Source organism: Onychostruthus taczanowskii, unplaced genomic scaffold (assembly GCF_017590055.1).
Source record: "Onychostruthus taczanowskii isolate IOZ18803 unplaced genomic scaffold, ASM1759005v1 scaffold12, whole genome shotgun sequence".
Classification (NCBI taxonomy): Eukaryota; Metazoa; Chordata; class Aves; order Passeriformes; family Passeridae; genus Onychostruthus; species Onychostruthus taczanowskii.
Window position 1 is genome coordinate 9,912,019 of NW_024498351.1, and position 14,190 is coordinate 9,926,208.

The window sequence follows — 14,190 nt, forward strand, 5'->3', positions numbered from 1 at the left end:
TATTTGTAAATACATTATATTCAATCATTTTTGACTATATAGATGTATTAAATTCAATCAGAATGAAAGAAAATGTCTATTGCAAAAATGTAATGACAATAACGTTGAATTAGAAAGGGAAGAAAAGACTATTTTTAAGAATGTAAAGTGCTTCTGGTTTATTTTCATTTTGATGTTTATATTTCAGGAACTACAAAATGCCACAGCATCTGAAGGACAAGTCGTAGTATTGGAATGCAGGGTCAGAGGACCCCCTCCCATTCATGTTAAGTGGTTTCGACAGGGCATTGAAATTCAAGATTCTCCAGACTTCAGAATTCTCCAAAAAAGTAAGGCAATGTCATGGTTTAACTTCAGCCAGCAGTTGAGGACCACACAGATCCTCATTCACTTTCCTCCAGTGTGCTGGGGAAGTGAATTGGAAAAGTAAGAGTGAGAGACTCATGGGTTGAGATACAGTTTAACCGGGAAAGCAAGTCTCAGAAGCAAAGCAAAACAAGGAATTTTTTCACCCCTTCCCATGGGCAGACAGGTGTTTAGCCATTCTGAGGAAAGAAAAGTTCCATTACCTGTAAGTTGCTTGGGAAGACAAACGCCCTTACTCTGAATGTTACCCCTTTCTCCTTCTTCACCCAGATCTATATGCTGAGCATGATGTCATATGGTTTGGAATATCACCTTGATCACTGCAGTTTGTTTGTCCTGGCTGTGTTCCCTCCCAGTTCTTTGTGCATCCTCAGCCTCCTCACTATCAGCAAGATACAAGTAGCAGAAAAAGCCTTTATAAAAAAAAGTCTCTGTATTACCAGCACTGTTTTAAGCACAGATCTTAAACATGGCCCAATACCAGCTACTGTGAAGAAAATTAACTCTATCCCACTTAAACCCAGAACATTTTCCACATCCTTATTCCATACCATTTATGTCATGCTCAGGTCCCATATACTAGCCAAGAGATCCTTATGAACCACCACTTCTCATCCTTTGGTTTAGTACACAGATATCATTCCCTTAGTCTATGCATCATCCCTGTAAAATTTCACAAAACCTTCTTTGAGGTTGGTTAGTCCATGTCTTTGGGCTCCATCTGTTATGATGGTACTCAGGACAGGAGAGGTGGTGTGTTGCATGGACTTGCTGAGCACCAAAGCCAGCCCAGGCCAGGTCATCACTACCCTTGTGCTGCATCTTGTGAGGGCTTGTCCTCAATTGTTTCGCATTGTTCCTGGTACAGTAATTCCTATAAGATGCACCTCAAATCACAGGTTACAAGAATTTAAAGGTATTGTCGTTACAATCTTCACCCATGGTCCCACTGGACCCTAGCACTGGGTTTAACATTGCAATTAACTCCTCTCCTTGTTTCTAGCCTGGCTAATAACAAGAGGTTCTGGCTTTCTTCACCTCAGTCAATTCCAGATGTACTGAACACCACTCCAAGCGAAAGCCAACTTGGCCTGCACTCTGCAGGACTGAGGAAAAAACACATTAGAGGTGCCAGTTGTGGCATCCCACTTGGCTGCCTTTGACTCCAGTTCATCTTGAAGTTCTAGCACATCTGGCACATCTGAACTCAGCCAAAACCAGCTAAGGCAATAATCTGAAGTGGCTGCTTTTAATACAGGATGGAAAAAGGAATGGATCATGAAATTAGTCTGTCAGGATTCAGTTTTGGACAGAGTCTTTTCCTCTTCCCATTTCAGTGCTAATGGCTAGAAGTAATAACTGAACTGCTGCTACTGACAGTGTAAATATTGTTGATTTTGTAATGTCTGCACAGGTTCTCTACTTACTTACAGTATTTCAGTATAATATGTTCATTCAGTACATTGATATTTATTAATATAAACTCTAATAAATTTTTCTTGTTTGTTTTCCTTCCTTATGATGTGATATGCAGAGCCACGATCTGCAACTGAACCTGGTAAGAATCATATGAAAAAATAATCTCTTGATTCACTAGCTCTTTGAGTTTGTACTGCAGCCATAAATAGAAAAGTGTTTCTGCTGAACATTGGTAAACTGAAACCCCCTTAAAGACAATGCTGCTTTATCACACCTCCCATACTGTACTCTGTCCTTTACATCAATTCCTTTATTAGTTAAACAGTAAATTCCATTTAGCCCAGCAAGGGGAGTAAATGGTTTGCTTGCTACTGAGGGAAAAAGGACAAGTCCCACAAAATTCCATTACCCAGATGGTGCTCATAAGAATTACATAACACCCAACCACTAAGTGCTAGTTTTACCAATCCAGCTTGGCAGATGTGATGTGTCTCAAACATAAGTAAAACCTGATCCTAAAATAAAAAAAAAATAAAAAAATAAAAAAATAAAAAAAAAAAAAAGACACTGACTCAATTTTTCTAGCCTATTCACAAGGTAAAAGTCCTAGATTTCAGCAAGTAAAAGGTGTTCTTCCAACTGCAGGTTTTCTCTGCTTCATTTTCCCATTATACTTCAATATATACTATATATACTGGGGGAGATTCTTGAATAGTAAGTGGATGCTAAAAGACTGAGAATGATCTTTAATGTTTCTAGACAAACATGTAGAAGAGAAGACAGCAATACAGTCTGAACTTTGCTTTAAGAAGGTGGCTAGTTGTGCTTGAATATTCTTGAATTTGGACAGAATGTTAATGACACTGAAAAATCAGAAAAGTTTTCTATCTCAGATCTGAGTATTTCCAAAGAGTGTCTCTGAAGGATGCTAGCAGTTGGGGGGATGCTTTAACTCTGGGGGTTTGAATTGACAGGCAGGACAGACCTAGCAGCTGAGAGATATTTGTAAAGTAGCACTGTGACTATGAGGATACAGGCTAGGAAAAATGCAGGTTTCCTTTAATTTTCATGGAAATGAGAGGAAAGAAAGAGGGAAAAATCTTTTCTTTGTCAGCTATTCAGTAATTTTCTTGCTACTTCACAAAATTTTTATATACCTATTTTACTTCATGTCCATTATACATATATAGATTGCATACACACACAGGTGTTCATGCTCTATCCTAACAGTTAATATTATTAATCATGGTGTGCAACATAATCAGCTCCAGTATTAGCTGACGCCCTGAATACATGTGACCGAATGATTTGATTTGTGGAGGCTGGAAATATGAGCCATATGAAGGAAAGAAGAGTATTGGAAAATCAAATTAACTTCTAATGAGGAATTAAAACATGTCCAAGTGCTAGCAATAGGCTATTATTGTTTTATAATCATAACACAAACTTCAGGGTTTAAATATTGTAAGGGTATAAAACAGTTTGGAGAGAATTTCCATATCATGTCAAGCTTTGGGTATGAAAATAAATAAAAGATAATACTTTTGTGTTGTAATGAGTTTAATTCTAGATCTTTCTTAGAACATTTTCCTGTAATACATATTACAGAATAAGTCTCCCAGTTTAGCTGTTTTCTTGATATCTTAAAAATAAAAAACAATCTGATCAATAGGTTGACATTTTCCCCCTTCTCAGAGGAAGATTTCTCCTAGCACTTAGTGTTAAAGTAGCAAAATCTTTTCTAGATTTAATCTACCAACATTATCAGAATCATACCTAGTATATCTGATTCATTCTTGCTAGGAGCTTCTTTCCTACAAAGTCACTTGAATTGTGTTCAATTTGTCCTTTAAAATGATAGATAGTATCTGAAAGGAGTGAAATTTTACACAAAAGTTTCTAAGAAATACAAATTTGGCAGCCTATCCTAGAGATTTTAATATCCAGTTTAAGATTCTTCTGTCAAAACTCATAGTCATGAATGTTCACTTAGTTTTGGTAATTTTTTTTTTACCCTTTCATCCTCTTTAATAAACCTAATGTGTGTAATGCTAGATGAACTAAATTTAGAGTAGGGATGCAGCATCATCTAGTAGAAAGAAGAAGCACTTTTTTGCTAGAAAGAAAAGGTTTCCTTTGTATGATAGTTGAGTGCTAGAAGATTTTTTTCATAAACAACTAATTTTCATATTGTTAGTTGCAAGGTTTGTATAGTCTTTCTGACAGTTACTGCTATGGAAGAAGTAAGAATGTTGGTATTAGTTCATGAAACTGTCCACTTGCTTTCATAACTGCTGCCTGAAATAGGGAACAGAAAGTGAGATTCTGAGTCCAAAGAGATCATCACTTTGCCCTCCCTCTCACATACCTGCGCTGTCATGTTGAAAGTGCTGAACATTCTCCTTCCATTTCTGGGTAGCTTGCAGACCCAGAGAGGAGATACCTGAAGTCTTCTAAAGGGTACTAGGGAATGAATTCTTATATGAAAGGTATGTTTCTTGAGTCTTCTCAAGTACAGAAAAGTTATTTAATGTTGAGGCTATACAAACCATTCTTAAGGGAGCTGGCAAGACAAAAATAGGAAGACATCTCAAAACAATTTTAGTATCTGTATTGTTGCAGCTTTATAGACATAACAGTACTGAATGCCTGACTGCAGTCTGGCTGGTTTGTTGTTGGATTATTTATTTTTTCATGCTTGTAATTATGTTGCAATATATATTTATGAGCACCTTCCTGTGCTTTCGTTCTGTGAAAGAATTTCAGTTTGCTATTTTGTTCTCCTTGGAATCACTGAGCTAAGTACTATACTATCCCTTAAGGGTTGTGCACTTATCTTTTCCTACTAAGCCCTATTAAATAATGTAGTATCTTAAATAGTGCAGTGTCTTACATACTACAGAAATTAGTGACAGTACACTTACTGGCTTATTTCTGTAGGAATTGACACAATTTGTGCGTGCAAAGGGAATGTAAATAAAGTTTGGGCAAAATATAAATATTTCCTTTTGGCATAAATAATGAACACTGTTTTGTATATTAGTAGTACCACTAGTAATAAGTAACACTGGGTTTTAGGATGTCATGAAAATCTTAAAATTTGTACAACAGGAGCCTGGATACGGTTATCAGAAATGTAATAGATGCAGCACTGATTTGTGATGTAATTCAAACTCTTAGAAGCCAGACTAAACAATGCCTTCAGAGGAAATTTTTCATGAGCAAACACATAACTGCTATTCAATACAGATGGTTAATACATATGCAAGATTGACATGGAAATGTGCATATGCTAGGTAAGTATTCAAAATTTTGAAAGATGGACATACTTTCTAAAAATTTTTCGAAGTGTAAAACATCCATGGAATTTTACATAAATTGTAACAAGTTGTAGTATGACTTTAATTGCTGGTTGTCAACCAAAATCCAACGATCAATAAACACTATAGAACTCAATAACATTGGTTGTCCTTTAATAGGTCAGTACTAATGATTTAAAGGAAAAATATTCAATGAACTCACACAGGTAAGAAATTAGGAAGCAAAGGAAGTTTTTTGGCTACTTTTTTTTTGTTACACTCTATCTACTCTAATGTGTTTTGCACTCCTTTTTCTGTCTAGACAGAAATCAGTTTGCATTGCAAATCCCTCCAGACTGCTTTGTGAATTAATAGCTAGTCAGATTACTCAAAGCCAACATCACAGTTTGTCAAATTACCTGTTCTGTACTTCTTTCTTGGACATTTTGACTTTATACTGATTGAATCCTTCAAAAACAGGCTGCCTGAGAATGAAAATCCCATGGAATCACTTGCCAGCTGTTGATATTTTGACCATTACTCAGCTGTCTGGAGACAGCCACAAACTGTATTGAATTACATTAGAACGATTGTCTAACAGCATGTAAGAAGAAAACTGTATGAAGTAATTTTTGCTTAAATTGCCAGGGAATTGCCACATATACCTTTTTTTTCCTAAGCACAATACTGTGTATGTTCACAAAACACATCTCAAAAGATAGTCATCACTTCTCTTGGATTGTGCTTTCTTGTTTCCTGTTTTACTGCTGGGTTCCAGAGTCTCCACTCTAGTTAGTAACTCCTTTAGAAATTCCCTCCTATTTCTACATAACGTTTGAAACTGAAAATACATGGCAAAGGTTACAGAAATCCTTACTGCTTCCCTGCACCAAGAAAATCACCTTTCTGGTAGCTGATGAAATTCAAAACATAGAAGCTTTGGTAGGTTAGCACACATGCCAGATCCTTGCACTCTTTAGTGAAAATAGAATTATGACTAAGGATCTGTCTTCTTTCACTGCTGAGAAGAAAACAAGGGCTTGGAGAGAGTAATCTTCTATGAGCTATTTCTCAAGTCAGATTAAGAGAAAAACTGAAAATGGGCTAAAATTCCCCTTCATTTAAGGTGGTCTGGTCAATTTACATATTATAGTAAATTACAGAATTCTGCCCCTGTCAGTGACCTCATCTTAAGTCTGACTGTTACAACTGTCCTTGCTTGTTGATGCTTCCAAATTCAAAGTAAACAACTGATCTGATTTGTACTATGTGATTAAAAAAAAAAAAAAAACCACCCCAAAAACAAAAACAAAAAACAAACAAACAAACAAAAAAAAACACTGTCATTCCTCTCCAACTGTAAACATTTAAATCTTTTTGGAGTGCAGTATTGTTCATGGTTATACCTAACTTAACTTCAAACTAGGTGGCTTAGGCATCTACAGTATAACTGCCTTAAGGTAAGATTGAGCATAAACTTTTCCTTGACAGTAATAAATGGATTAATTTCTCCTCAAACCTGAACAATGTTTTGGGGGCTAAAGTTTTTGCTGCCATAGCAGTGTTCCCATTTATTGTACCCAATCTGGCTAGATAGCAGATGTCTTGGTTATTGATCACATATTGTGTAACCTAGGCTCTCCACCCTAAAACTTCTTTTTATTGCTCACAATCACATTTGCTGTTGTTCAGTTTTCTTACCAGTTTTTTTTAAGTGCTGTTTGAGATATCTTCAAATATAGTCAGTCTTGTGTATCTCCTAAAAATTTTACTGTTCATATCTTGAATGACACAAATAAGCCAGAACAGCTGTCTGACTGGATAAAGGTATATGCGATAGTGATCATCAGAAACAGGCAAATTGAATAAATTTTTTGTTATGTTATTGCAAGTTAAGGCATCTACAGGTCTGCTATACTACCATTTATTATGCTACTCTGCACATTCTTCTCTATTTTCACTCTTCTCTATCCTCTTTATATAAAAAGTGCACAGATACCTACATGAGAAGTAACCTGATGGGCCTATTGCTTTAACTGGAGTTAAACACTTGTGGAACATAAGAGAGAATAAGACACAGGTTGGCAGAGTTCTGTTTTGTTGGATTTTTACCAGGAAACCACAATTGTGACTCCCCACTGTCCCTGTGTATCAGAAAACTTATGGCTTTGAACCTACAGCTCTGGAAATTGATCTGTTCATTGCACGGGAATGAACAGCTACCAGCAAGGGACTGTACTTATTTCCCCAGCTGTGTGTGCGTTACAGTGGAGGAAGCTAATGGTCACATTTGGAGATGAAGTTGCAGATCTAAGAACTGCTCTACCTTTAATGTATTGCAGAGAAACATTCTGAAGTAAACACACTGCCAGTAATAAAATTTGTTAAAATGCAATAGTTTTCTCTCTTACCAAAGTTTATTCTTCCTAATGGACTCATGAGCCATAAAGGGAAAGAGTTGCTGTGTAAAATGTAATCATTCTTTCTAAATAACTGGCAAAACAGTCAAGTACTTGCATGCCTAAGCATTTTACATGTTTCAGTGAACATAATGCTTTTGTATTCATTTAGTCAAGTGTTAAATATGTTTTAAGGCCCTGAGAACAGCATTTCAGAGCTGCTTTCTGGAACACATTTCTGTGATGAAGTTATTTGTCAGCTGATGAACGCCAGGAAGTAGAACAGACATTATTTTCCTCAAATCTTCTGATTCTGCTTAGCACAGTACCAGAAAGTAAAATAATTGCATAAGTCAGGATGTAAAGGTAGAAAAATACTCAGAACGCTGAGTATATCCAGAGTGTGTTACGGAAATCGTGAAAGAACCTTTCTTTTGCCAAATTAGTGTTTCATTTCTATGTGTTCCACAGTAGTAAGCCTTTTAGCAAGGGGTGAGTGATTCTTGGCTTGGAGAAGGAAAATCAATAAAGATAGCAATGTGTTGTTCACATGTGTTTTTTTCCCATGCTGCCTTTTGATTTGTTCTTGGGATTTTCGTGTTTTCAGTTTAGCCAGTTTTCTTATGATTGATCACAAATGTGTTGCAGTTTGTTCAGCTGGTTGAAAAGACTAAATTTTAATCTCTGAATATTTTCATCATTAATTTACTTTGAAATTTTTTACAAAGATCTAGATCTATATCTAGATCTAGATCTGTGGTAGATATATGCAATCTACCATATATAATTTTAAAACATACCTCGTCAGTAAGCAAAGCACATCATTCTACAATTCCTTAGAATTCTTTTGTCACCGAAGAGTGAAGATTGGCTCTTCTCATGTGATCATTTTACACACTTAAAAATCTGGAAGAATGTTATGCATTAATTAGCTCTGCTGTTTGAAAAATAGGACTTCTGCTGGTTGCTACATTTTATATTGCCTTTGACCTCATTCAGAGAGCAATTCTCAGCCTGGTGGAGTGATCTTCTTTTGCAGTCCTGAAAGACCCAGCTTTCAGCATTCTGTTAAATGAACAGGAAACTAGAATGCTGCCTGTATAAGATTACATCCCCAGGGTCAGTTCAGTCCAGGAATACGCACGTGTGGTTAACAATACAGCTTCAACTGCTTATGACACACCAAGGCTCTAAAAAAAGCTGATCTCAGTAGTTCAAAAACTAGCTTGTGTTACCCATTACTTTCCTGATAAGACCTTTCATGAGTCATTAATCTTCATCTGTGTTAGATAAGATCCAACGTGCTACAGTGTTACCAGACATGACTCTAGCAGCTACACAGAATGACTGGTTTGCGATGCCAAAAATAAAGGCATGTTCTGCTGTCTGAAAACCAACTCTGAGCCAAATATTTAGTCAGTCATTCATTTTTAGCCCATTTCCAGTACAGGAAGCTTTTGGATACATTGTCATTTATAATTGGAAAAAATTAATAACTTTTTTGTTAACTGTCTAAATGAGACAGTGGTCTGTCATTCCACAGGGGAAAAAAATAAACAACCACTATTTGAAAATGTTTTCTTATTTGAGCTATGAGAAGTGAAGCTGACCTTACTGAACCTCTTCTACAGAATAATTTTCATATGGAAGTTATTAGATTCTAAAGTACTTTTCCTCATTTTACAGTATGCTTTTATTAGCTGATTTTGTGATAATATATGGGATTGTGTCTAAGTGTCCAAATTGCAAAATGCATTTTTCTTTTTTTTTCTTTTAATCAAACTGAACATTATAAAACTTCTCTGCTTTGGTTTGAGACTAAACAGTCACCATAAACAAAAGAAACTCTGAATTAATTAAGGAGACCTGCAATGTAGCATAATGTAACATTGTCCAGGTATAAAATTTTATCTGTATGTTGTGTAAATAGTAGGATTATTTAAATCATCTGTACTGTGACATCTTTTTAAAAAAGTACCATTACAAGTAGAGATAAAATAAAGTGACTTCTTCGAAGAAACTGGAAAAATACGCCTAAACAGTTGTGTGCCTATTATAAATGGATAACATTGATTTTGTAAAAGTTGCTGTAAGAATCAACCTAATATACTTCACACAAATTTTCTGACAGAAATCCTGGTATAATCAAAGCATATACCATGGCTTATCCAAGTAGAATGAACAAATTTAAAACAGCTACAGAATATATCTGTCACAGCATTCTGAAGAGGTTTTGGGGATACTGTTTTTTATTATATTTTTAATGTATCCATTCTCACTGCTGTGCAGACAGAGACAGAAATTCTTTTCCCAAACTCTGCATAAGGGAAATATTCGTGCATCTGGAGTTTTTAATTCTGGTTAGTATATACAGAAAAGTTAATTTGAAGTCATGATAAAATGTTTTCTAGTTTTTATGGAAATGGGATTTGAGCTGAATGTTACATTAAATACAGAAAAAAACTCAGAGAAAGAAAGAATTGTATGACATCTGTACTGATTATGTTATTTAGAGACACAAAAAGAGCTTGCAAAGATAATTGTTTCTGGAAACCATTACATTCATTTGTATTAATTAGGACTATCCTGCATTAAAAAAACATTGAGTGTGTAAAATGACTGCACAGACTTGTAACTGCAAAATTACTATTCAAGCCGGTTTTGAAAACTTAGCTTGATGAATTTACTTCTTTCAGATGCAAAATGATTTTCCTTAAAGCCATTTATGCTGGAAGTTCTTCTGCAGTTCTCACAGTATTTCCTTGTAAAAGTCTACTTTCTGGTGTCCTTTTAACATACAGTGCAAAAAACACTACATGGTACTTTAAGTAGTTTTTGATGCACTTTATTTTTCTATTTCCAGAAGAGATATGTACACTTGTAATAGCAGAAACTTTTCCTGAAGATTCAGGGATTTTCACCTGCACAGCAACAAATGAACATGGTTCAATAACAAGCAGTGCACAACTAACTGTCTGCTCAGGTATGTGACAAAGAGAAAGAGGAGTGTTTAGACATAAATCTTGCATAATTAATTTACCTGTGAATTTGTTACTCTGCTTTCTTTGTGGAAAATGGCTGTTGTAAGACATGGGGTTTGTCAACCTCAGTGCATTCATATAAAGCAAACAATGTTTCTTATGTTCATTTCCTAGTTTAATATTTTTGTTAATGTGAAATAGATTTTTAAAGTTCTGTCACAACCTGGCATATCTGAAGCATTAGGGTTCAAGACTAGATGGCAGCAGAGGCAAAATTAAAGAGATTAAACTATGCTACTAGAGGTGGCCGTCTGTAAAATAAAACACTGTGACATGATATGTTTAGTTTTGTGACATGTTTCCATATATATTGTCATAGGATGGACTAGCCCAGCTGCCATTGCAAACTTACTGTGTATACATGCATTCTTCAGTATTTTTAAATTATTTGTTCCTCAGTGATCCTGAAACTCCAGGAAGAGGAAGTCCTGTTTTAGCTGTTGTTGTCCATACTTGCCAATCTCAGTTAGTGCCTTGATTCCTGAAATAGATTTAGAGAGGTCCCTAAGGTTTCTAGTTGTGCCTTTTGCATGAGGCATACTCAGAAAATGAATAGCCACACATTAATTTAATTCAGCATAAATTATCAATAGGAGGACTAGAAAAATACCTTTATAAAACCAAAGATATTTCACCTTTAAAAAACTGAAAATACACCTTGTATTTACCATGTACTTTGTCTATGACTTGTTGAAGAGACATTCTTTTTGATTTCTTTTAGCCAACTTGGAATGCTCTAGTGATGATTTCCATCATTTCTCACCACTTCCTCCAGCTGAAATTAGCTCTCTTGAGCTTCCTCCTAAGAAACATACAGATACCCACCAAGCAAACAACACTGACTTGAGACCTGGTGTGATAGAACTTCAACAACAGCTCAATTCACCTGAGGAAAAATCAAATGGCATTCATCCTCTGCATGGAGTAAATGGAATGATTAACAGCAAGCCAAATGGTGATAAATCCATCCCACCTCCAGCTGTCTTGCTTTCACCCACAAAGGAGCCACCACCTGTGCTTGCCAAACCAAAGCTGTGAGTATTTTTGAGTGGTTTTGTTTCCTATAAACTTGATATTTGTTGACAGCAAATTTTTGCCTGAAGTGATATAGCATTAGACAAATGGACAGTCACAGTGCCAGTCCCTTGAACAGTCTTCTGGCTGCTGTGATTGATGTGCCAAAAAGCTGAATACAGGAGACACTTTTTTCCTTTATGTAGTGCTACATCAAAGGGAAGTACATTCTATATCCCAATGCCTTTAGAGAGGTTTAAGATAAAGTCACAAACAGAGAAATATTGTAGTGGCTGTTGCTCTGTGCCTTTTTTTCCCTAGTCACCTTACGTAAAGATCATAGGGGCCTGAGATTTTTGGATGCTATTTCTGTTTCAGGACTGATTGGGTCTTTTTTTTTTCTACATGTGCTTGGGTTTGTGTGGTCAATGGCTGTTCAGGTGTGTAATTTTTTTTATTATTTCTTATGTTTATGTATAACACATACCTCTCTCTGCTTTCAGCTAGATTACAATAGCTCTCTTATATCTAGAAATCTGAGATGGCAAAGCTCTAGGAAAGGACAGAGAAATGCGTGGTAAAAAAGTTACAGTAACATTTTTACCTTTTGTTAATGGTGATACCTTAGGCATAAGCAATACTATGCTCCCTGTAAGCATATAGTTTGATTTTGACATTGCACAGACTCCTCTTTTCCATCTCCCTAAAGAATATTTGGAATGTGATGAACTTAAATGCTACTTTATTTCATTTGCATCAATAGCTGGAAGGAATTGTAAGTTATAAAAATATGTTTAAGAAGAAGCATGAAACATGGTCTTCAAGCTTAGCTAGGTCATTTGCTTTATTCCATGTTTTCACAGGAACTTGCAAAATATAAAAATGCTGTTATTTTAGCACTCATGTTGAATTTAAATGCACAAAACCACATTTGAGACAGCAAGCCAACAGTATTCCCTTTCCACTCTCACCACTTTTTCTTTCAGTTGCTCTTTGTCATTCTAGGCAGTCTCTGGCAATTGTAGAAGGGGAGGAGGAGTGGAAGAGCTAAAAAGGAAGAGTAGTGAAATAACAGTATATGTGGTGGTGGCTGTGTATATGGGAGGGAGGCTGCTGAGAATGGCAACTTGCAGATGATATGTGATATGGAATAAGCCAGGTGGTCCTGTACCCAGCATATATATCTGTTGCAAGACCCACTTGTGAAGAAAGGAGACAGTGGTTCCAGCAGAGCAGTAAAAAAGAAATTTCACCCCAGAGCTCTCTTTCCCAGAAGCGAGGTTGCCTGAGATAAGGGAAAGAATGTGATATAAACATTGTAAAATGTTCCACTGCTATGTGTGCAAAATTTGTTTTGTTTTTAAACATAGAGTCAACATAAAATACAGTACCGTGAGAGGGATGCTATTGCAAAAGTCCCTTCACTTGCTGATGTCCAAATTGATGACCTTGGAATCTCTAGTGCAATTACACTTGATTCCTCTGTTTTGCAATTAACAACACTTGATGCACAAGAGCCTGATCTTGACTGCAGTCAAGATACATGTTTTGTTTTGTCAGAGGAAGTGTAAATCTGTGCTGCTGTCAGAAGTTGAAATCTTGCCTTCTCCTCTCCTCAGTATTTTGCTCCCAAGCACAGTGATAGCATAAGGAAGGGAAAGAGTGTCAACAAGAGGAGAAAAAGAAATGCCTGACTGCAGAGACTTGAAATCAGCTTTCAGCATTTGGAAAACTGCTTCCTTAGTAAAAGTGAACAAAATAATGACACTAAAATTAGCTGAGTAGTAAAGTAGCTTTCTCAACTGTGAGAATGATCTCTCTTGAAAAGAACTCATCTATGGAAATGTATCTGTCCATAGAGATGATAGAATCAGTGCATACTAGCAGTGAATAAGAGCAAACACACTTATTATAACCTTTTTTAAATGTTACTTAAACTTCTAGGTTGTTAACTATGAAGAGAGCTTTAAGCTTCTGAAAATCATTAAATGTTTATTTTTCAGAAAGACTGGTTTTAAATTTCCAAAATAATCTTTTTTCAAGTTTATCATAAATTATAAATTACTTAATGGTTTATCTGTAAACTCTGAAAACAGTTTCTTCAGCCAACACTGAAAGTAATTGCAAAGAGTTTGGGAATGATAGGCCAGTTTTTGTTTTGTGTTTTTTATTATTATTTTTAATTTAACAAGAGGAAGAGACTGAGTACCTTCTTGAAGTATGAAATACATTTGTATCTTGGCAATGTACTGTAACCAACACCTATAAATAATGATTTATCACAACTCAATCTAATGCAAGAGAGGACATGCTGCAGAGAGTTACTGTAGTTGTTTTCAGGCTTGAAAAGTGTTTTTAGAATCCTAAAAAACATTCAGGTTGTGGTTACAGACAGTTTAGTAATCCTGAAGGCATCATTAGTTGTTGCTTCAGTCTGGTGCTAAGAATGTTTAAAAGAGTTTAATACGACAATATAAAAAATTCTGGGAAATATACATATAGAAGTAGTCAACACCAGATATTTTGCTAAAGTGAAATCTAGAAGACAATAATCGTAAATAAGGTTAAAGGGCACAATATTTCATGATGTCTTGTTTGCAACATGAGTTTCTGTAGAGTGAAAGGACTGTTGAACTGAGACAAAAACCCCTG

General features: G+C 35.7%; 1 protein-coding gene across 6 annotated transcripts in view; it reads left to right on the plus strand.

Annotated features, from left to right (window-relative positions):
* Nucleotides 1-14,190, plus strand: part of PALLD (palladin, cytoskeletal associated protein) — a 189,576-nt gene that overhangs the window by 67,741 nt on the left and 107,645 nt on the right. For 5 of the 6 annotated variants that reach the window (XM_041427871.1, XM_041427872.1, XM_041427875.1 and 2 more), the window contains exons 7-10: nt 188-329; nt 1,901-1,924; nt 10,347-10,466; nt 11,246-11,558. In XM_041427871.1, coding sequence (XP_041283805.1) covers nt 188-329; nt 1,901-1,924; nt 10,347-10,466; nt 11,246-11,558 — 599 coding nt within the window. The remainder of the gene's footprint in view (nt 1-187; nt 330-1,900; nt 1,925-10,346; nt 10,467-11,245; nt 11,559-14,190) is intronic. The other variant, XM_041427873.1, reaches the window with a different exon arrangement.